Source organism: Haemorhous mexicanus, chromosome 2, assembly GCF_027477595.1.
Source record: "Haemorhous mexicanus isolate bHaeMex1 chromosome 2, bHaeMex1.pri, whole genome shotgun sequence".
Classification (NCBI taxonomy): Eukaryota; Metazoa; Chordata; class Aves; order Passeriformes; family Fringillidae; genus Haemorhous; species Haemorhous mexicanus.
The window spans coordinates 6,386,958-6,408,514 of NC_082342.1; the positions used below are offsets into that span (position 1 = coordinate 6,386,958).

General features: G+C 37.2%; 1 protein-coding gene across 3 annotated transcripts in view; it reads right to left on the bottom strand.

The window, feature by feature from the left end:
* Positions 1-21,557, bottom strand: part of CADM2 (cell adhesion molecule 2) — a 578,035-nt gene that overhangs the window by 152,392 nt on the left and 404,086 nt on the right. For all 3 annotated transcript variants that reach the window (XM_059872652.1, XM_059872630.1, XM_059872640.1), the window contains one exon: positions 16,911-17,060. In XM_059872652.1, coding sequence (XP_059728635.1) covers positions 16,911-17,060 — 150 coding nt within the window. The remainder of the gene's footprint in view (positions 1-16,910; positions 17,061-21,557) is intronic.

A 21,557-nucleotide genomic window follows, 5' to 3' on the forward strand; every position in this document is an offset into this window, starting at 1 on the left:
TTTAAAGAACTAGCTCTTTCAGGCTTTTTTAGTAAATTTTTCAGCAAAGAGCTTCTGAAACATGAAATCCAAAGAATTCACACTTGTACTGTTTATAGTAATTTGCCCTTTTTACAAAATTTCTCAGCTTCTTTATCCATCTTTTCCTGCTGGGTAAGAAAGAATTGGGACTTACCCTCCTGGTCTAGAGCTGCTTCATTCTCTTCTCTCAGCTGCCTGGTCAGTATCTGCCTCTTCAAGTAGAGAAGAAAAAAAAATTCTACCTGCCTTTCTTGCAGTGGCAGAATATATTTAGATCACTTTCTTCATGTTCCTAATACCCATGAATTTATAGATATTTGATACTTATACTTTCTTTGAAACAGATTGGAACTGAAAAACATAATAATGAGGGAGCATTTGAAAGAAGAAAATGTGAGTTAAATGATGGTGCAATCATATGGTACAATTCACTAGAAACACTAGGTAAAAATGTTTTTTCTTCCAGCACTTCAGAATAAATGCACACTCACAAAATCCCAAAACAAGTCTGAGGAAACCACACTGACAGTACACCCCTTGCAGGAACATGACTTGAAACTACCTGATCATTTCTAGGCACTGAGGAAAGGAAAACCTTTGAAGATTCTCAGATGGTATTGTTTTCAGTGCCACATAAATTACATCAATTCAATTTCTATCACCCTCTATTCCAGGCCTATTAAATCTTTACTAATAGGTCTCCTTCATGTCATGCCCATGCAGCAAGATGCAAGGCCCTTTTTATCATAAGTTAAACCGTGGTAATGGGGGGATGGCTGGGTGACATACTGCTCTCAGACAAGGAGGGTAATTTGCAAATTTTAAAATAAGAAATTAATCCTTATCGCCTTCATAACAGCTTGAAGGACAACTCTGATCCACTGTGCCTTGATCAGCCTGATGTAAAAAAATACCCATTTATTGTTGTAGATAAAAGAAGGAAATGAAATATGACTGCTGGAATATCTTTCTTCAAAATTGTTACAAAGCACATAAAAATGAATAAGGACATTTTCATATCACTGCCATTTGATCTTTTCCTTTGCTACTCTCTCCCATGTTTGAAAACATAAACACAGATGTAGGCTGCTTGACTGTCTTAGGAGAAAAGGGAAGATTCTGTCACAATCAGAAAGAGAAAATCTATATTAATAAGGGTGTGGAGGTAGCATTTTTTTTTTAGCAAAGTGAGTTTATTACTGACCAGAGCGAAAACCACTTCCACCAAGGAAGTTGCAGTGCACTGACAGATTGTACACTGACTCCTTAACTTACTTCCTTGCAAATTGACATCATCATTGCCAGCAGATTTTGTTAAACATGGATGAACTGCCCCTCTTAAAGCCTTCAGCAGCAATGCTGACATTTTTTGGACAGTAAATCCTCTCATTTTTGAAAAAGCAATGATATACACTTTAGGACACATCGATCTGGAGGATGAGTCCAAGCTCATCCAGGCTTAAAAACCTTGGAAATAGCACAAGCTGACCTGAGTTGCATTAACTTTTCTGAATTCCCCTATAGCCTCTCAAAAGGAGTGGTTCAAACACAACATGATAAGAGAGTGTTTACGGCTGTCCTCGGGAGCCTCTGCATTGTGTGCTGATGTGGCGCTGCATCATCCTGGGATGATGAACTCTGGCTCGAGGAGCAAAGGCAGAACAGAGAGAAATATGGTTGGAATAAACTTTTCTTATACCACCTTAACTGCAGTACAGTCAGACAGAGAATAATGTGAGTAATAAAGCAAGGATGTAGCTGGCAAGAATGGGTAAAATATGTCTCTCTGCATAGCACACTCCCATCTATAAATGGGTAAAAGTATGCACATCCTTGGTAACTTCAACACTCAAACTAAACTGGATTTTAAAAGTCTAACTCACTACAGAAGTGGATTATTTTACACAAAGCCTCATGTTTTATATCATAGTTTTCATTTCCTCAGGAGTTGAAGTACAAGAGTTCAGCAAAAGAGCACAGCATCAAAACAAAGATACGTCTTGCTTTTTTTATCCTACTATTTTAGAAGACAGGTGTGCACAGTTTTTCATAAGCAAGGAAAAAAAACTTTTAAAAGATTTGTAAACTGTACCTTTCGTTTATCCCCACTGAGGCTGCTCACTTTCTGAAAATAAACATAAAAAACCTCAAGATGCCCCAGAGAGAAAGCATGAGACACCCCTTCTGCTGAAACAAAACTCACCAGAAGCTGGCACAAAAAAAACCCCAAAATATACAGTTATCCTACTAGTAGAGCTTTCCACGACACAAAGTAAAGCTATTTAGCAGCACAGTACCTTGTAATGCTGCCCCTTCACTCACAGGTGCCTTAGCCCTGAGCGGATCTGTGATGGAGCAGGGAATGAGCTCACAGCTCTGACCCAGGGCTCTGATCTCCCCTCTATCAGAATGGGATGTTGTTCTGACAGTAAGGTAATACCTGGGGGGGAACAGTAATTCTAAGAAGCAGTTTGTGCTGGTGGTGTTGTGCTCTGTAGTGCCAAGGTTCATCCCTTACTCCTGTTTCTCAAGAGACTGAAATTCAGTTTTAGGTCAACTCTTACATGTACGGACCTGATTCTTGAAGTAGACCTTTCCATGGTTCCAAGTACCTCCCTTGTTATGGGCATGTGAGGCAGTAAAACCAAACACTAAATTACTTTCAGTTTTCAATCAGAGGCTCTTGAATAGAGCCAATGAAAGGAAAGTTGTTTATCAGTGATCTGTGCAGCTAGGCTGATGTGTTTCACACAAAACTGGTAAAGAGCCCACATGGACAAAATCATCTTATTGAGAAAATCACTAATTAATTGATGTAGTAATGCCTCATTTTCTATTTTCTATTTTAAAACTTTGTTTTAAAACTGCTTTCTACTTTTTAAAAAAATAACTGTGATGCTAGAATGGTGTGCTGGTTTTGGCTGGGGTGGAATTAAGTTTCTCCATAGCAGCTGGAATAGGGCTGTGTTTTGTTTTTGTGCTGAACATAGATTGAGATTTTCATTTAGAACAAGTTTCCATTCCGTACTTATAAAACTGAACTGAAAAAAACATTTAAAATTACTTTTTGGAAGATAATATGCTTACATCAGGCAATTTCTTTCCTCTCCCCCAGTTCAAGTTTGATACTTAATGCTACATTTTGAAAAGAAGAATATTAAAATGGTGACATTTCCTGAAAACCAGCAAATCCAGATCTCACCGCAGTTCAGTTCTGAAGGAGAACAGCTTTAAAAGAGACATGAGGGTCTCATTATTAACACTCAAAAACTTTAGTAAAAAAGCTTGCTAAGCATTAATCCACAGACATGCTTGAAAAACATTCTGATGACTAAGGATGCTTGTTTCAGAAAGTGTGGGTACAGTGCACTAATACTTTTTTTCAAATATTTTCTGTCCTTCAGTGTCAAAAATGTTGTCTTTTCATAGTCTTTTCCAGAAGTTAATTCAGGGTGAAAGATCAGGCAGGTGTCATTCATGTGAAGTCTTGATACTTTATTTATAACAATTTCTTACTGTGACTGGTGAGCAACCAATTTATCTGGAAAACACTCAGGAGGGATCCTTGTCAGACAGAAGGATGTGGCACCCATGAGGTCTCTCAAACACTTCCCCAAGAACTAGTGAACAGAGGCTGACACAGGTATTTTAACAAGAACACCTCAGGTGGTGCTCAGCCTCCTGACTGAGAGGAATAGCATCTTGCATGATTTCAAGGCTCCTACTTGCCTCAGCTCTAAGGTGACCCTCCCAGCTGAGTGCAAGAATAATTCCAGTATGAAACTGTACACTGCAACATAGAAAAAAAAGGAACAAGCCCTCCTCTTTCAGTGCCCCACTACCCTGCCCACCCTGACAGATGCTCATGCACGGGGAAACAGCCATTTAAAATTCAAAACATTGACCAGGCAGCATCAAGAAGGGCTGAAGAAGAAAATGATAAGAAAATGTTTTTATGCTAATAAGGGGAAACTGAAGCCTTCAACAGGTCAGAAAAAAAAACCCATTCACAATCCTAGCTTATCTGCACAGAGAGAAAATTCCATGTGTGTGAGTCAGTTGCTAAGAAAGCTCTGACTAATGCAGATACAAGTCTGACTTTTTAAGTTGACATTTCTACTTTTCCAGTGGATCAGAACTGTCAGAAGAGTTCCCCAGGCAGAGCAGAGGATTGCAGAGCAGAGCTATTCTGTAGCAGTCTGAGTTGTGGCGTAAGTGCTTTGATGGAATTAGTAATGGTGGTTTAAGGAGCAGCCTCGGATTCTATTCCCAGCACTAGCAATTACCACTCCCATAACAGAATCAGAACAAAGGAACAAAATCAGATAGAAACGAGCTGGCAAAGAGCAAATTCCCTTCTGCTGCTGCTTTCACAATGCCATTAAATAACATCTGGCAGTGGGGCAGGGCAGACAACTGGAGACCGGAGCATTTTAAAGTGCTGTTACCAGACTTGCCAAGAGCTCAGCTGTACACAGTCCTTTATGTCTCTTCTGCTTTTCTCACAAGATGTGACTGTGATAAACATTTACCATTCAAAAATTAAAAATTATCAAAAATGTCTTTTATCAACTACATCAGCAGAACAAACTGTGCATCTGTAGACGGATTAAATACAATTTTGCTAGGTAGTTGGAAAAAAAGTAGTTCAAGATAGCATTTGGCATGGGTTAATCACCTCTTTCATTAAAGAAAGGAATACATACTGAGAACATCTTTCTGCCATCCGATTAAGCAATGAGCCAATACAATTGTAAATCTTCCAGAAATTCCCCATGGTTCAACTCAACAGAGGCAATTCTTTACTTCTCAGACCATATCTCTCATTTTCAGATAAGCATTGCATTAATTGTTTACAAAAACTTTCTATCATGCTGTTAAAAGAAATGAAATGTGACTGTTATGATTCTCCTTAGCAACCTTTGACAATTAAGAGATTGAATTATTCATATGCATTTTTAATAATATATTAAAATTTTTAAAGGTTGCTCACCACTCAATTGCTCAAACAGCACGCAGACCCAAAGCTGTTTGATTCCAGTATAAACAGTGCCACTGTTTCCTTTCTGCTGTTGTAGGGGCTGACACAACTTACTGTCTCTGTAACTGAGGTAAAAAGGATTTCAGGCTACTATTCTGAGAATCACATGCTATGAATCGATGTGCAAGTCATTGGAATTTCTTCTTCCTTTTAATGAGGCAGATTTTAAGCCTTGTCTGCACTTGTTTTATTATTTACAATATAAGTACTAATTCTCTGCACCCATAGCATGTAAATCTGCTCAAGTTTGACCCCTTTTCTGAAAACAGTCCAATGCAGACAAGTTTTCTCCTCTGTGCTAATAAGCAGCACAACCATGATATGAAAATAGGAAGAATGAGACTTGCACTGAGGCTAATAATAATTTCATTCAGCAATGGGAAGATACAAATGACACCTGCTTTTTTTTTTTTAGAAAAAAAAAAAAAGACTGGAAAAATCTGAAGAATGTCAGGAGAGGAAGCACATCCTGCGTGAAGAAAAAAAAATACACATGTGCTAAGACTTTACATTGCATCGTAGATTTTAAAAACTAAGCTTTTGTTTACTGGAATAAACTAAATCATGACCAGATAACCCTAATAGGAAGATCCATCTAGTAAGATGGGAAGACCTATCTTGTATTTTTTGCTTCTAAATGTTATTTTAGATAATGAGAAATTCTATTTGGGTTGCTTTGCTTCCATCTACCATACACATGAGCCATCAGTGTAATTGCATGGCATTATTTTTCTCTTAGGCTGCTGCTGGACAACAGAGCTACAGATAGAAATAAAGTAGTAACAGCTTGTGACAGGTTACACTTAAAATGTTTGATCAGACTGATCAATGGTTCTGTGCTTCCAAAGCTAAGCTGAGGTTCAAGGAAGGAAAAGATAATGGTTGTTCCAACACTTTGGATACATCTCAGTGAATTAGAAGGCACTTGGGATGCTGCCCCAGACTTAATATAGCTGTCACATACAAAAATGCTTTTTACCATCTCAGACTCCATGATGGAAATACTCACCTGCATTATTTCTTTCAAAAATTATTTCTGTTACTGTCTATCCACTTATATTACACCTTGGTTTTATTTTAGATTTCAGAAGCATATTTTTTTACCCAGTTTTGTAATTATTTTATGGTATCTAAACAGCATACTGAAAAAACTATTGATATTTGAAAGTGAACATACAAACATCAATAATTACCTTTTTGTTACAGTAGATTAACTGTTACGGCATTTTAATTATTTTATACATCTCTTAATATGAGGTTAAACTCCCTCTGTTATTGTTTTGTTGGTTTGTTTTTTCCTCTTCTCCATTTACACAAGTGCCTTTTGGTTTTTGTGTTTCCTCAAGCTCCTTTTACCCAGAGAACAAGCCTCTGAAAGTAATCTCATTCAGGTTGATTCAGTTCTTGTTTCAGTTAAATTTAAAGTTATTTTCTTTGGCTCACAGCAGAACATTGCAGAGTCTCTCACTGAGGTATTGAGGATTTTCACCCAATATCAGCAGCTCATCAGCAATTACTTTTCTGCACACAGATCCTTAAAGATCCAGGACATGATGATTTGTTACAATTTCTGTGCTGAAACAATCATGCTCCTTAAATAAGTTTCTACCAGAAAGGGAGAGGAAAGATGAGCACTTCTAATAATGGGAGATCCCATGCTTCCACCTCAGAAATTGAAAACAGTATTATTTTTGGGCACATCCAGGCACTATGAAAGCAAGCATTTACTGTCTTTATTTAAATCTTTGGACATATTCAAATCCTCAGTTTGCCTGACCTTAATACCATGATCCTCCTGTAAGCTATTCATCTGGCTTTTGGATTGGCTTCATAACATCTGATGTTAGATTTGGTAAAAATTGCCTTTAATTTCTTTCCCAGTGCTGACAGACATTTAAATATGGTATTCTTTTTTTGCTAATAGAGCAGAATTTCTATCCACGTGATAAGGTGAGAATCTAATGCATAGGAGGCATTCAAAAATTTCCCTTAGGTTTAGTACACATCTTTTACAAATTTCTTTTAGTCGGTATATTATACATATATTTAACATACCCAGTGAAAAGAGACACAAGCTGTCCTCACCCTTGCTAAGTGTGTGGAGGCAAGTCTGCTACAGAGATGTTCATACTTACTGTATTGCAGCCAGCTCTAACTCGGAGAGGATTTTTCTCCCTGAGCCAACAGGCTCCTAAACCCTGCTAATTAAGCACTGTGGGGACAGAACATCTCTGGGATGTCTCTACCCTATTTGGCTGAGCAAGATGGACATGTCTCCACAATCAGGCAAGCCTCCACCTCCCCAGAGAGGCTGTAATTTCAGAGGGCACAGGGCTGGAGCCCACAGGTAGAACCCTGTTATCAAACCAGGTTCTGGGGCAGGTTTGGAATCAACCTAGTTGTCTCAGGCCCAGGTAAGGCAGAGTGGGATTTCTGAATCATGCTGATAAAAGAAGCTTTTCCTATTCCATTAGTATTTTCCTACCTGGCAGTCACTGTCCTTCAGTCATATCCTTTGGAGTTCTTTTCCATCCACTTGGGTAATTCTCTAAAAATATGTTGCTGAATCGCTCTTCTGAACTACATTTCTCCTTGACCTGCTGTGTTTTTTATTCCTGCAACATTTACTGACTGTTAATATCCACGTTAACCCTTCTAAAAGCAGCTGGAATGGCAGTGACTGTACCACCTGCTGTTAGTGTAGAACTGCTGAGATTATATTGCATTTCATTTCAGCTCCTGTTTCAAAGTCAGCTTTTGATTGACTGCTTCCAGTACCACTACCCAGAGTGGTGCAGAAACTTAAATTTTAAATGTGTTAAGTTACATCTGTGTCTATGAGCCATCCTAAAAATGTTCTTTTCAGCTGATCTAATTTGCTTGGAGAAACCCTGTGGAATCTCAACAGACCTGTCTGTAATATCTTAGCTAGCTCCAATGTCTCTTCATGGCACTGTGCCACACAGATACTGCCATGTTTTCAGGGGTTTCTGCTTTGCCCTTGGAAGATTTTTGTCCTCCAGACGCAAAGTCATGACTACACTTGTGGTGTGAATTTTTTCTTATTTCTGTATCCAACATTGCACATTTCTGTCTGGGGAATATCTGAATGTTCCACGATTGTCTTTCCCTTTTAATTATAATTTTTCTTATGTGTTTATCCTAAAGCTATTCATTTATATACTGATATTACATTTCTAAATATTTGCACTTCAACATTTTCCAATGCTGCCCTTTTCCTCTGAGAAGCATAATTTTCACCAGACCTGAAAATATCAGGTAAAAATTCAGTTTTCAAAGTCAGTTGTTTCTCTTCTCGTCTGTTGAGTTTTCTTGGATTTATTTAACAATCACTTGTATGACAAAACATTCAGGTTCTGGTCTGTCTGGTGACCCTCTTATTCCTATGACTCCACTGTACTGAATATCCTGTGATATAACAATCAGCATTCTTGCCTGTCACATAGTTTCTCCAAAAAAATAACCTTCACCTTCCCTAAGGAACACTCCTTGCTGTGTTCCTGATTAAAAACAAAATGTCTTTTTTCTGCCTACCTTCATGTTTCTTATGATGTACAATGCTGAGCTCCACTGCTCCGGGACCTACTGCTTATCATCGAGTGTATTGTCCCACTTGCCCTTCCCTGCACTCCAACTGTTCCTCGCTATCTTTTGCTTTAAGAGTTGTCTCAAAAAACCCCAACGGGTTCAGAATTTAATGTAGCAGGTCCATTTTCTTCAGAAATACCAGGAAGTTTGGCTCATCCACATAAACAACTAGTGCAGAGAGTGAAGATACAAGAAATTTCTCTTTGCACCTCTTTTAAACTTCGCCCTCCCCTCAAAAAAGAAAGGAATTCTCACTCATAAAATATTCTTTGCCATTTAAAACAAAAATAGCCAGCAGCCTGAGTATCATGAAACTTCATTACAGAGTAATCTGAGCAGTGTCATCACAACTACTGCTTCAATTCATCATATACCAATGTATCAGCTTCATTCTCCATTTCGCTTGAGTGCTGGTAAACTCAATTTCTACACATACCCACACTTCAGCAGAATATAATGCAAACTCCTACACTTTCTAACCATCTCTACAATACAGCCTTTTACTCCCTTAATTCTGCTAAGAAACAGAAAAATAAATGCTGTAAGTGGGAGTAGTTCTACTAATTTATTGCAATGAAATAATATTCTAATGCATTGTAATACATTTTTAAAATGTAATTTTCATATTCATGCAGACAATAGCTGTCAAGATATTTTAACAGACTCCTGGTCCCTTTTATCGCGTTATCTTTTTTAAGACACATGAACACAAACATTCCAGGTTTCAAAAGTGGCAACCTGTTTTGAAACCATGGGGTTTAAGGGTAAAGTGAGACACTTGATCTCAAAAGCTCTAAGACAGCTTCTTTCCTTCCCCAGAGCACTACGGAACTACCAACCAAAATGATTTAAGCTTGTTTAGTATCCATGACCCAGAGGGAAGCTATACTGGGTTTGGTAGGGATGGAGCGAATTTTCTTCATAGCAACCTGTACTATGGTGCAGTGTTTTGGGTTCATGACTAAAACAGTGTGGAAAACAGATCAGTGCACTGAGTATCGTTGAGCATTGTCAAGGCTTTCTCTGTTTCTCTCTCTGCACTCACAGTGAGAAGGCTGGGGGTGGCCAAGAAGTTGGAAAGGTTCACAGCGAGGACTTCTAACCCAATATGACCAATAGTCCATAAACACAGCAATAAAAAACTTGGGAGTTGTTTTCCCAGAGTAGGGTCTGTCTGGAGACTGGCAGGCGCATGACACTGCGGGTGGGACAGAGTGAGTGACTGCCTTTCCATTACTTGGAATTTTTTTATTCCTATTTACTTCTCTTATTAAACTCTCATAACCTTGATCTAAGTTTTTCTTGGTTTTGCCCTTCTGATTCTCTCCCCTACCCCCTTGCAAGGGAGTGAGAGCAAGAACCCATTAATAAGAAAGAAAATTGCAGCTTAACAACTTAACCCAGGTTATCTGTCCCTATATGTCATACTTTGGGTCTCAAGGAAAGATAGGACCTGGCCAGACAGCTACTGATATTTCTCTGGCACAGTTGTGAAATCAACAGATCTGACCAACAGAAATAGATGATCTCAACTACATGCCTTGGAATGACTAAAAGATTTTTATGGAAAGCTCATTGTGAAAATTGTATTTCTACCTTATACATTTTTTTTTTGTTAAGTGCTAGAAACTTCCTAAATATTATAAAACATTTACAGACTATTGCTATTCAGGTCAGGGAGATAAAAAGAAGATAAAATCCTATCCCTCTGCAGTAACATTTCCCAATCTTAACTGGCTGTAAAATAATCCTTCAATAATTATCCATATAGTTTTCTTACATTTTTCCCATTTCTTTTCATGCTACTTCATAGGTTGATTACAAGGTATTCTTTCCTTGAAAGGGTCTATTAAACTCTAAGTAACAGTGCATCTAATTTATGTGTGTACTCTGGGATGGGGTTAAGCTTGGTCATCATGTCCTGTCTCATACCATCTCCACTCAATTATGTAACAAGAAGCAGTGCATGTGAAGGTGGAGACATAAGTCAATTCATCATCACTACTTGTTTTCACATTACCTAAATGCTAATTCTCTCCATCCTCCCAACAATACAGCTTGTCTGCCTCCCTCTCTTGCATAACCAATTTAAACCATGTATGTTCTGCTTTCATTTCTACTGCAAAAAGAAACAGTATTTTGGTAGCTTCTCTGACTTGTGTTTTGTACAAGCCTACTCCTTTTGTCTACATGCTTTCCTACATCTTAAATTCAACTGCTTACTGGAATCATTAAATGTCTACAAGAGCTAAGTTCATAATTTCTCCCCAGTCAAAAAAAACCTCAAATTATTTTTCTAACTCACAAGTACCTCTGCTTGTTTATGCAGATTAGAATCTGAGGCTCAATCACCAGAGAATGGTGTGGATTTGGTTTATACTTAAATTCAATAGCCAGAGCCTGGCTGCCACAAAACAAGTCAAAGAATAAATACAGCTATCTAGGATGGAGTTCTGTATCAATACCATCAAAAAGCCAGGATTTTCATACCTGAAAAGACCAGCCTTTTAGATGGCAATTCAATCACCATTTTAGTGTTAGAGAAAAAACATTCTCTGCACTATTGAATCCTTCCAAACTGACATACATGATTCTGGAATTAAAATCCCATGCCTTGTACACAGTGAATTTCTCTCTCCCCCTAAATATCTTTCTACTGAGAAAGAAAAAGGTCAGGAGTTGTTTGTAAGGAGCTGAAAGCACATCCCAACAGTCACGATGGTTTGATTGGAGACATGGCCTCAACTCTTTAAACACACATGCAAGTTCCAACACAGTATTGCCACCCTTGAGAGGGAGCAAATGCTGAACCTCACGGGCTGCTGCTGGACCCAAACATGGTCCTGAGATCACCTGAGGCACTGTGCCTATCAGGGAAGCTCTTGAGGGCTTTGCAAAATCAGTGTCCTCTCACAACCCTTGCCTACTGCACCACTATCTCTGAAAGGTATTGAGAGCTACACAAATGCAAAGCACTCTTACACGTGAAAAATCAAAGGTCATCTAAAGAAACATATTCTGCTGCTGAGGGATGAATAATTCTGAGGCTGGAATATCCTTTCTAATTTTTCAGGAAGACATGAAAGTGCTACTACTTGATGAAAGCACAGGAGACATGTACCCACCTATGGTTAGCAGCAGGCACATGTCTCATCAAAACCTGTGTCAGTTTGTCGCAAACTTATCACGGTCAATGTCAACACACCCTTGTTTTACTATCAAGAGACCTGAAACCTTCCCTGTTAAGGTGGAGAGCAGGTATTTTACACTTGCACTTGCCTGACTGAGCAAAACTGTTAGGTCTGTACACACCAGGTACAGATTCTCTTCCTTTTGATAGCCTGATTACACATTTTTATACTGAGGAGATTAAACAGCTTTGATATCAACAGCCATTGTTCAGTTGTACATTCCTCCTTTATAACTCAATATCCTGCTACATATTTATCTATATTCCCTACTGAATGGGAATATGAGAAGATGGCTGCTATAGTAAGTTGCATAAAGGTTCTTTTCAGTCTTTTCTTTATCAAATATCTCTGTGTTTCCATGCTATGGCCTTTTTCTTATAGCTCTGCATTCATATTTATGTCTCTCTGCATTTATTGCCCTCTCAAAATCCTTAAGAAGTGACACCAGTGAAGATAAAACAAAATAACCTATATTAATTTAAAATAATATCTGCCAGTTCTACACTGTTGCACATTGTGCTTCTTCCAAAGGCAGCAGTGCAATTATAGGTACTTGGGTGCATAAAGTGATACGGAGGTTTCTATGGCAATTATTCATTTTAATTGAACATTGTGTAGGGAAAGACTTATTTCAAGTGCTCCACACAATTTGCATTTGTTTCCAGAGAATCTGGACTTCCTTAGGGTGAGTTGTGAAATCCTATTTTTCAGGAAGACACAATCTTTAAAATTCTCTTAGGGGAGCATGGGGTGGGAGACTGAGGTAAGGTTGTTAAGCTTATTAACATTTAGGAGCATGAATCCACTCATTCAGTACAGTATTTTAAACTGTCTGGAAAAGACTTGATGTTTTAAATGAAAGAGAAAGAATTAAAAATACAATTGATACACAATGCCCTTGAATCTCTGAGGTAGAGGAACCAGAAAAGGACAGAAATACTAAAAAGGACAGCAAGGAGACAGGTCATCAGTGAGACCAAGTCCACCAGATCAAACATTTCTGTTTTCGTATATTTTAGGTACTCTGTGTTATAATAATAATGAGGAAATTATGTAGTTATTATTATGAGGATATAATGAGTTATTTTGCATCCTAATATATTTTAGAGTGTCAAAGAAAGAGTTGGAGGGAAGCAGCAGTTTTACCTTGGCTAGATAATAAAAAAAAGCTATAACCTATTTCCTGTAGGAAACTAGAACTTTTTTCTCTTCCTTATTCTCATCACCATGAGTCAAATACGTTAGGCCTAAATTTACAACAAAAAAAAAATTATATGTACTGCAACTGATGAAGACTTGGAAACAACCACTGAACTGTAACTTCACATTCACTAAATTCAGCGCTGCATTTTCTAAAACAAAGCTCTCCTTATTTTTTATCTATATCATTTTAAGGCTATACGGGCCAAGTGCCAGAAATTTCCCAAATTAAAAATAGCTCTTGTCTCCTTCATAAGTAATAAATAAATATGAATTTGATGAGAAGGTGGGGGGTGGAAGTGTTCTTTACCAGCCACACAATCTTCCTAACTGAGAAAAAAACATCTAAGAAAGAGGTGGCCAAAGCAGTATGTGAGGGCTAGTAGAAGAGTAATTTTAATAATGTGGATTTGGTATTAGTGTGTCTGGCTCATTGAGCTTCTGTACTTCAGGATATCCAGAACAGAAAAGGAAGAATGACTCCTAACTTCAATGTCAATGATTGCCTCACAGTTCAGAAGAATGCAAAATTACATTAATGTGATTTTCATAATATATGTGTCATCCATTTTTAATAAACTGAAGACTAATAATTAACCCCCTGTGAAAAGGCACAGGAATTTGGATGCCACATTTCTTCCAGGTGACTGACTCTTTTCTCCTTTTTCACCAGAAGTTCTATTTTGGTCAGAAAATGGCTTTGCAAGACAGGAGAACCAACCTGCTTGAGAAAGGAGCATGGAGTAGGTCTCACCAAGGACAATCCAGCAAGGGAGAGCTTTTCATTGCTTGGACAATTTCCTCTATTTTTGGCACCTGTTCTGCCATATGGTGATGGTCCTAAGGTCTATGGTTGGACTTGATGAGTCCTTTTCTAACCTTAAGTATTATATATACTGTCAGCTCTTACCATCCTCATATTCTGCTGGACTCTCAAACCTCTTTTGACACTTATGTGCATTCCTTCATTTTATTATTGGACTCTTTCATATTATTAAAATATATAGTTATCAAAAAAAAAGGTTTCTTGAATTTGTTTTATGCTTCCAGACATGAAAGAAATACACTCTCACTCCTACACATGCCAGTCATATAAATAGAAAATAACCTATTAAGGGAAGAAAAGTTTAGAGTAAGCAAATTTGATTTATTTCTGCATGTGGCAACACTCAGAGTTACTCAGCTCTGATGGTGATGAAAGGCTGCTGGTGATGCTGCTTGTCTAAGCTTCTGTTTTCCAACAGAACATAACTCTATAGCTATTCAAGCTTCCATTAATTTTCAGGGTTTGAGAAACACAGCCATTAAAAAACAATGTTCATGGTGTTGAAAGGACAAGACCTGGAGGTTGGTTTTGGCTAACAATAAGAGACAGGTTTGAATAGACTCTGGCAGAGGCACTGCTGTCAATAAATTAAATGCAATGACTGGTTCTAGTAGAAAGCTGATTTTTCACAGCCAAATTGTATGCCTGGCTGGGAGAAGTGGAAAAGGAGGAAAGAAAAAAAAAAAAAAGGGGGAAGCCTGTACAGTTTCACTTGCCATAATTTCCTGACAAAACCACTATTAAACATCTCTCTACATTTTGGCTTAATAATGCAACCATCAAAAGAACATGAAGAAAATATCTTTCTTACTTATAGGAACCCATACAAATACAAACAGGAAGAATTGCCAGTGAAAGCTGTAACTTCCCTCTCAGAAATGGCAGAATGCTTTCCATGCAGGAATTGGATGTACAGCTCACTCCCCTCAGAATACTTGAGACTGGAAATATCACACAGAGTGCAAATGGCTGCTGACATAAGACTTAATATCTCCAACTAAAGGATCTGAAGTTTTTCTTCACCACATGAAGACATTTCCATGTGTAACAGATGCAGAGTAATTCCTCAACAAAATTAATCATCAAATATTTCTTCAAGTCTTGGGACGAGCTAAAAGTTCAATAAAGACTGTGGTCCCTTAAATTCACACACTTGAGCACTGCACATTTCCTGTGGGGAATATAAATTGCTTCTAGTACTTACTACTCTGCATGTCATTCAAATTCGGTTGCTTTAATTCATTAAATTCAAAACTAATACAAACTTCAATTATTTGTTGTAAAAGTAGAGATTTTGCTAAAGCACACAGAAAATTCAATACACACCAAAATGGCTACAGTGCTCAAATTAATGTATTTGCAGTCCTCACACGTATTTCTCAGCATCCTTTAAAATGTCACTTATTTTATAAAAGATATAGATTTTCTGAGTATTGATGTGCCCTATCAACAGACAAGGTGTCTCTGCTTTTAGTTTTGCAGACACTATTTACCCACCCCAAATCACTAATGATCACAGCTAAAATGAAGGGGTGCATGTGATTTCAAAGTATCTGCAGTCCTCTTTCACAGCACCTCAGTCCTTTTTCTCAGCATCCTTTAAAATGTCACTTATTTTATAAAAGATATAGCTTTTCTGAGTATTGATGTGCCCTATCAACAGATAAGGTGTCTCTGCTTTTAGTTTTGCAGACATTACTTACCCATCCCAAATCACTAATGATTACAGCTAAAATGAAGGGGTGCGTGTGGGCAAAGGTGACAGCACAGGACTTACAGCTGCAAAGTTTGCACCTTCTAAACCTCTCATCTTCAATCCTACATTCAAAAGGTACTTATGATTTCAAAGAAATTGCAAATCAAATGATTACACGCTACAGGAAATTAGATAAAAGAGAAAGGAACCACTTCAACACCATCAAGAGATTCTATTCAGCTATTATATTAATAATAAAAAAACATATTTTGATTGCAGCTTCTGCAGGTATAAAATGACAGGTTTTAGATTCTCTTTTATTGAAGTGCACAGATCTACAAAGCGTTTTCAGTCCTACAAGGTATTTTAAACTCTTGTAATCATTCAGCAAAGCATTTGGACAGCAGTTCTTTAATTTTGAGCAGAGTAACAACTGCACTTGTTAAAATATGTTCTAGAGTATGTAGCACCTTTCAAAATAAATTCAAGCACCAGAATTAACTATTGAACTTTTGTACCACTGAAATCAACACCAAAGCTTTTACATTTTTTAAAGCCAAGTGATGAATTTATTACTCCTAACTTTAATTTCTTTACAGAATCTACTGCAATCTTGACATTAACGTTCTATTATGTAAAATGCAAAGCTTTTTGAATTCAATTCAAGGTCTACAAATACATAGCACTTCAAAATAATGTCCTTATTTTTGTAAGGAATGGATGTTTTCTGGTCTTTTGTTCTTCACAAATTTAACTAAAATGTAAAAAAATCTGTGCATGGAAATATTGGAAACATCTGGACACAAAATCCAAGCATTTTTTATTAGCTGTTAAGAACAGCTACCACAGCAACTGTGCATCGCACCAGCAACCAGACTGCTGTACACTAGTGGCAAACCGTGGGATTGTATACATAATTGTAAAAATATATAGAATGTATATTTATGAGTACACACTAATAAAAATGAGTCACAAGTTTTATGGGCTACTACTTCTCTTGCCACTCATAAATGCTCTTCTAATATATTTTTCAACAATGTAAAGTTATCTTAAAATAAGCCTATCAAAGGAAATTATATTAAATAAGCCTTTCAAATCCTATTCTTTTTCTTTAATAATTTAAATATAATATAATGTGCAAGAGAGTATTTCAGTGAACCCCAGTCAAAAAAATTAAAAAAGTCACATAATAATTATAACGGAAGACGTCAATTCCTAGAATATATGGGAAAAGCATTCATATCACTGTATTAAAGAGAAATGGTTTTAAACGTTTCTTTCTTATAAAAAAACAGTGCAGAAGCATGAGTTTAGGAAACAATTTACCTTTCTTGTCATCGAAGTACAGTGTCTGTTGAGCTGGATTTGACCACTGGAGGGAGGTGTTATCATTTTGATCGACCCTGCAGGTCAAATTTGCTGTTCCACCTTCAACAACTGTGACGTTCTGTGTGAGTGGGAACTGCCCTTGGCTGCCTGAGGAGGGACGGAAGGGATGCAGAAAGGAAGAGAAAAAGAGAGAAAAAAAGAAAATATTTAAGTTGCAGGATTGCATTTATTCCAGCAGCTTCCCACAGATGATAGACCCGGAATTCAATGTGATCTAGTCTGACCAATGAAAGGTAGTACAACAAATTTTTTAAAATTGCATTTACAATATATTTCCTATAACCAAGAAACAGCTGAATGAATTAAAAATAAGGGTTTCCCCCTCTTTTTCCCCCTCTGTGAGTCATACTATTTAGTTCCAAAGGAATACTCAGTATTTTTGTCTCCTCAGACATACCAAAGAAAACTCAGTGCAGGCAACACAGTTAAATCATTGTTGAAAACATCACTGAGAACATAACATAAAAATCCACAGAGTTTTTAACAGAGAGGGATGGGGCAATCTTGACTCCCTTTTCCCTTTTTATACATTTTAAAGGCCTCTCAGGATGATGCTTTCTGTGTCGGGTTTGGAAAGTTGTTGGAGAGTAAATGCAGTGTGAATCTAACACTTGATGCATGCTCTGTTGGGGGAATATAACCTGATCTCATATGAAAATGGAAGAGGTGATGTAGTAGGTCTCCTTCACATCTGTGATTCTATCCCAGAGCACTATCAATCACATTAAGTGCTTGCTGAAAAGTCACTGGGAAGGTTTCCAAATGCCTCTACACAATGGAGGAGCAGTATCAGTCAGGTTCTTGAATCACAACCATTTCCAATGACATAGGCTAAAGTGTTTATGCAGCGTTATAGCACACCCCTCGTCAAACAGCACAACACATTCTGACAAACAGGACTGCAACAAGGGAGCTTATAAAAAACATGGAAGGGGTTTTTAACATGGGTGGGGAAAGAAAAAAATCTTCAATAATCTTCAAAGCAAGACACTTCATTGAACATATGACTGTTAACTAGGAGATATATGATTATATGATTATATTATATTAGAAGATATATTATTTGAGGGTACAATGCAAAAAAAAAAAAGACAACTTAATACTCCAAATGAAATATATGCTTCTTTCTTCTCCTGCATTTATAGAGGTTCTATTAAAAGAAGCACTGAAGAGTAGGTAGAGATGCTTGCATAAGAAGTGTAAAGCCAAGATTGACACTCAAGTGGGATGTGTCAGAAATTAAAAACCTCTCTACAGTCCTACAGGAGGGAACAGGAGCTCATAGATGTGTCACAAGCACATCAAGGAGATAATATATACAATATCCACTAATGATACAATACAGAATCATAAACCCAGCATAAAACCTTCAGAGAAACATTCTATTTTAGTGGCTCTCATCAGACTTGTTCCCAACTAAGTTAAAGTGAGGCATGTGTTCTATACAAAAGCATAAGATACAGGTTTGCAGATGACCAGAGTAAAGAAGTAAAGATTAACAACTGAATTTATATTTGACCTACTGATACTGCACAAACCAGAATTCTAGTCAGATATGATTTCCCTATGTTAAATAATCCTGATAGCTTTAGGCATAGAAAAAAATCACCCACATCAGAGAAATAAATAAAATATTTCCATCAAAATGCAGATCTGAATAACTGGTATAATTTTTCTATAAATGTCAACTACAGCTGTTTAAAGATCAAAATGTACCATGTACTGATATTTACTCTAAGAGGGTATTTACTATTAACAGGATAACAGATAAAGTAAAAAAAAAAAAAAAAATTAGGAATACTACAAATACCATAGCTAATTTAAATGCTGCAAATAATAAATGCCAAAATTCTCATGACATCCTCTATATCTGACACTTCATTAATCAAAACCTGCTTCTTGAAAACCACACATTGAAAAATATATGATGAGAGAAAAATCATAAACAAGGATGGAAAAAAAAAGAAACAGAAAAGATTTGTAATTTCCTTCCATTTCTCCTCTTTCAATTCCAATCTGTCAAGGAACTTCAAGATATTGCATAAATTGCTTATCATTTAAATTAGAATTTTTTAAATCCAGAAAAATGCACACAGCCTGTTATTACTTCCACTAAATTACAGTCAACTTACCAAAGGAATAACCTTCTAAAGTACGAGCTGTGAATAGGAGGCTATGTGGGCTAAACCACTTTTTGCCTACAAGAAGCATTAAACAGAACCCAGTGCCAGAGATTAGCACAGTGAAATCTGTCACTTACATTAAAGAATTGGAATGAAAGGTAGTTTAATAAAGAACCTGCTGTAATGATTCAGGACCCTATTAACACAGATGAGGAGATCTCCCCATAATTACTCTGTGTTCTCTGTCTGATATTACAGCTCTTATCATGAAGGTGTCAGTGCGCGTGCACTCCATCATTTGTTAATGACTGCCAAGTCACAGACTCGTGTCTGGTCAAGAAGTAAACTATTCTGATCAACCATATAAATGAAAACTATAGATGCCATAACCTGAATAGGTCAGAAGAATTTCCTTTTCTCTCGCCAACCTAGTGATTGCTGATGATTTGGAGATAAGAATTAATTTATAATATAAAAAAAGACAAAAAAGTTCATTGTATCTCTTGCCAACAGAGAATCTGTATGGTTCTGGAGAGGATGCTCAGAGTTTCATGGGAAGTTTGGACTGGAGAAAGAGGTACAGAGAAAATGAGAGAAAATTTAATATGGAAAGTAGCCTGAGTAGAAAAAAGGGAGCCTTTGCAGGACAGAGAAAACTATATAAAGCAAGTCCAAAGGAATGGATACCGCACTCCTCTAAATGAAGACAAAAATTATTAGCAAGTGATGGTAGAAGTAAGACAAAGAAAAATTTAGGAGATTTACTTTACTGTTTGCATCTGATGTGGGATACTGAAGTAGGGCTGGAAGGACAGGAGAAGGTTGTAAAGCCGTATATGAAACAGGTGAACAGTAAAGCAAGCATCAACATCCTGCCCTTTTACTGCAGTAAAAGTGTCAAAGAAGTGGATTATGCGACTAGGGATTCCTTCTGGATCTTGAGGATCTGACAATATTTTGTGGGAGAGGCCTTGTTTCTGTTAATGCCCCCTAACAAAAGCATTCCATCTTGACTTAAGAAGTCCAGTAATGGAAAACTGACTGGCCTATTTCAGAGAGTAACAGTCATCATTGTTCAAACAAAACCAGAAGATCTACTTCTGCTCTGAATTTTTCTTGCTGTAGCTCCCAGCTTCCACCGGCTCTTCTATCTTTTCCTCTGATCTGAAGAGCCCTCTCTTATCAAATTTCTCTTGCAGGTACTTAAGAGACTGTGATCATATCACCCATTAACCTTCTTTTTGATAATCTAAATAAATTGAGATCTTAAGTCTTTCTGCAGAAATCTCATTTTCCTAATCCTTTAATTAGTCCGTGCCTCCTCTCTGTGCCCTCTTCCATGTGTCCTCTCCTTTTTGAAGTGTGTGTGCCAGACCTGGAAGCCCCCCTGCTGCAGTCACAGAAGGCAGAAATCTGAAGGTGATGCCACTTCTCTTCCCATTTTTGCTATTCTTGTTTGCACACTGAAAAGAGTCCCTTGGCCCCATCATCAGACACAGGTTTGGCTGAAGATTTACCATGGGGCTGGCATATTCCCTCTGACACACTTCTAGTTCTCTTCCCTGCACTGAACACAGCTTTTTTGGTAAGTTCAGTAGAATTTATTTCCTACTTAACTATTAACTGAAGATGACTGACAGGTATAATTGAGATAATGAATAGGACAGGGATGCTGAGCATCCTAAAGACAGGGCTACCCATCCAGCTTACTTGCTATCCTCCCAACAAATGGCTGGGAATGAATGTCATTTCTAACCTCCAGCAGCAGGTAAAGTCAATCAAACACATAAATATAAATATAAATATAAATATAAATATAAATATAAATATATATATATATATATATATATATCTCCACTACAGTATGCAAAATTACATTGTGTTCCAAAATCAAATCTAGAGAGAACAAACAAATTTTACTGCCTTTATGGAATACACTAATAAAGACTTAAAAAAAAAAATACTGATGGCCCACATTAATAATTCCTTGCATCTGAAAAGGAAAAAATTACAAGGTTATGCAATGGTAAATTGCAATAAGCAGTGATATTACTGCAGACAGGAGGCTGCATCAAGATATCATGGTCACCATGTTGTATCGTAGTCCCTCAGCTCATATTAGAAGCTTTGTTAGCAACATTATATCAACTTTCTGGACTAGATGGAGCTATGTTTAAATATACTGTACTACAGGTTGTTTCTGCAATGCTTTGTGGAGGACCAGTTCTCGTATCTCATTAGCCACAAGTTGTTTCCTGTCAAGAAAGGCCTTTTTTTTTGTTTGTTTGTTTTTCTTTTTCCCACCCAGAAATCACAGCTAAACTGCTTTTACATTTAACACAGATTTTTATCTCAGTATGTGAGACGTCTGTGTAGAATAATTATCATTATGTGGTCCAGTTTGTAAACATTCATCATGTGAGTTCACCTCATGTTTTTTTGTTTATGCTTGGGTTAGGTT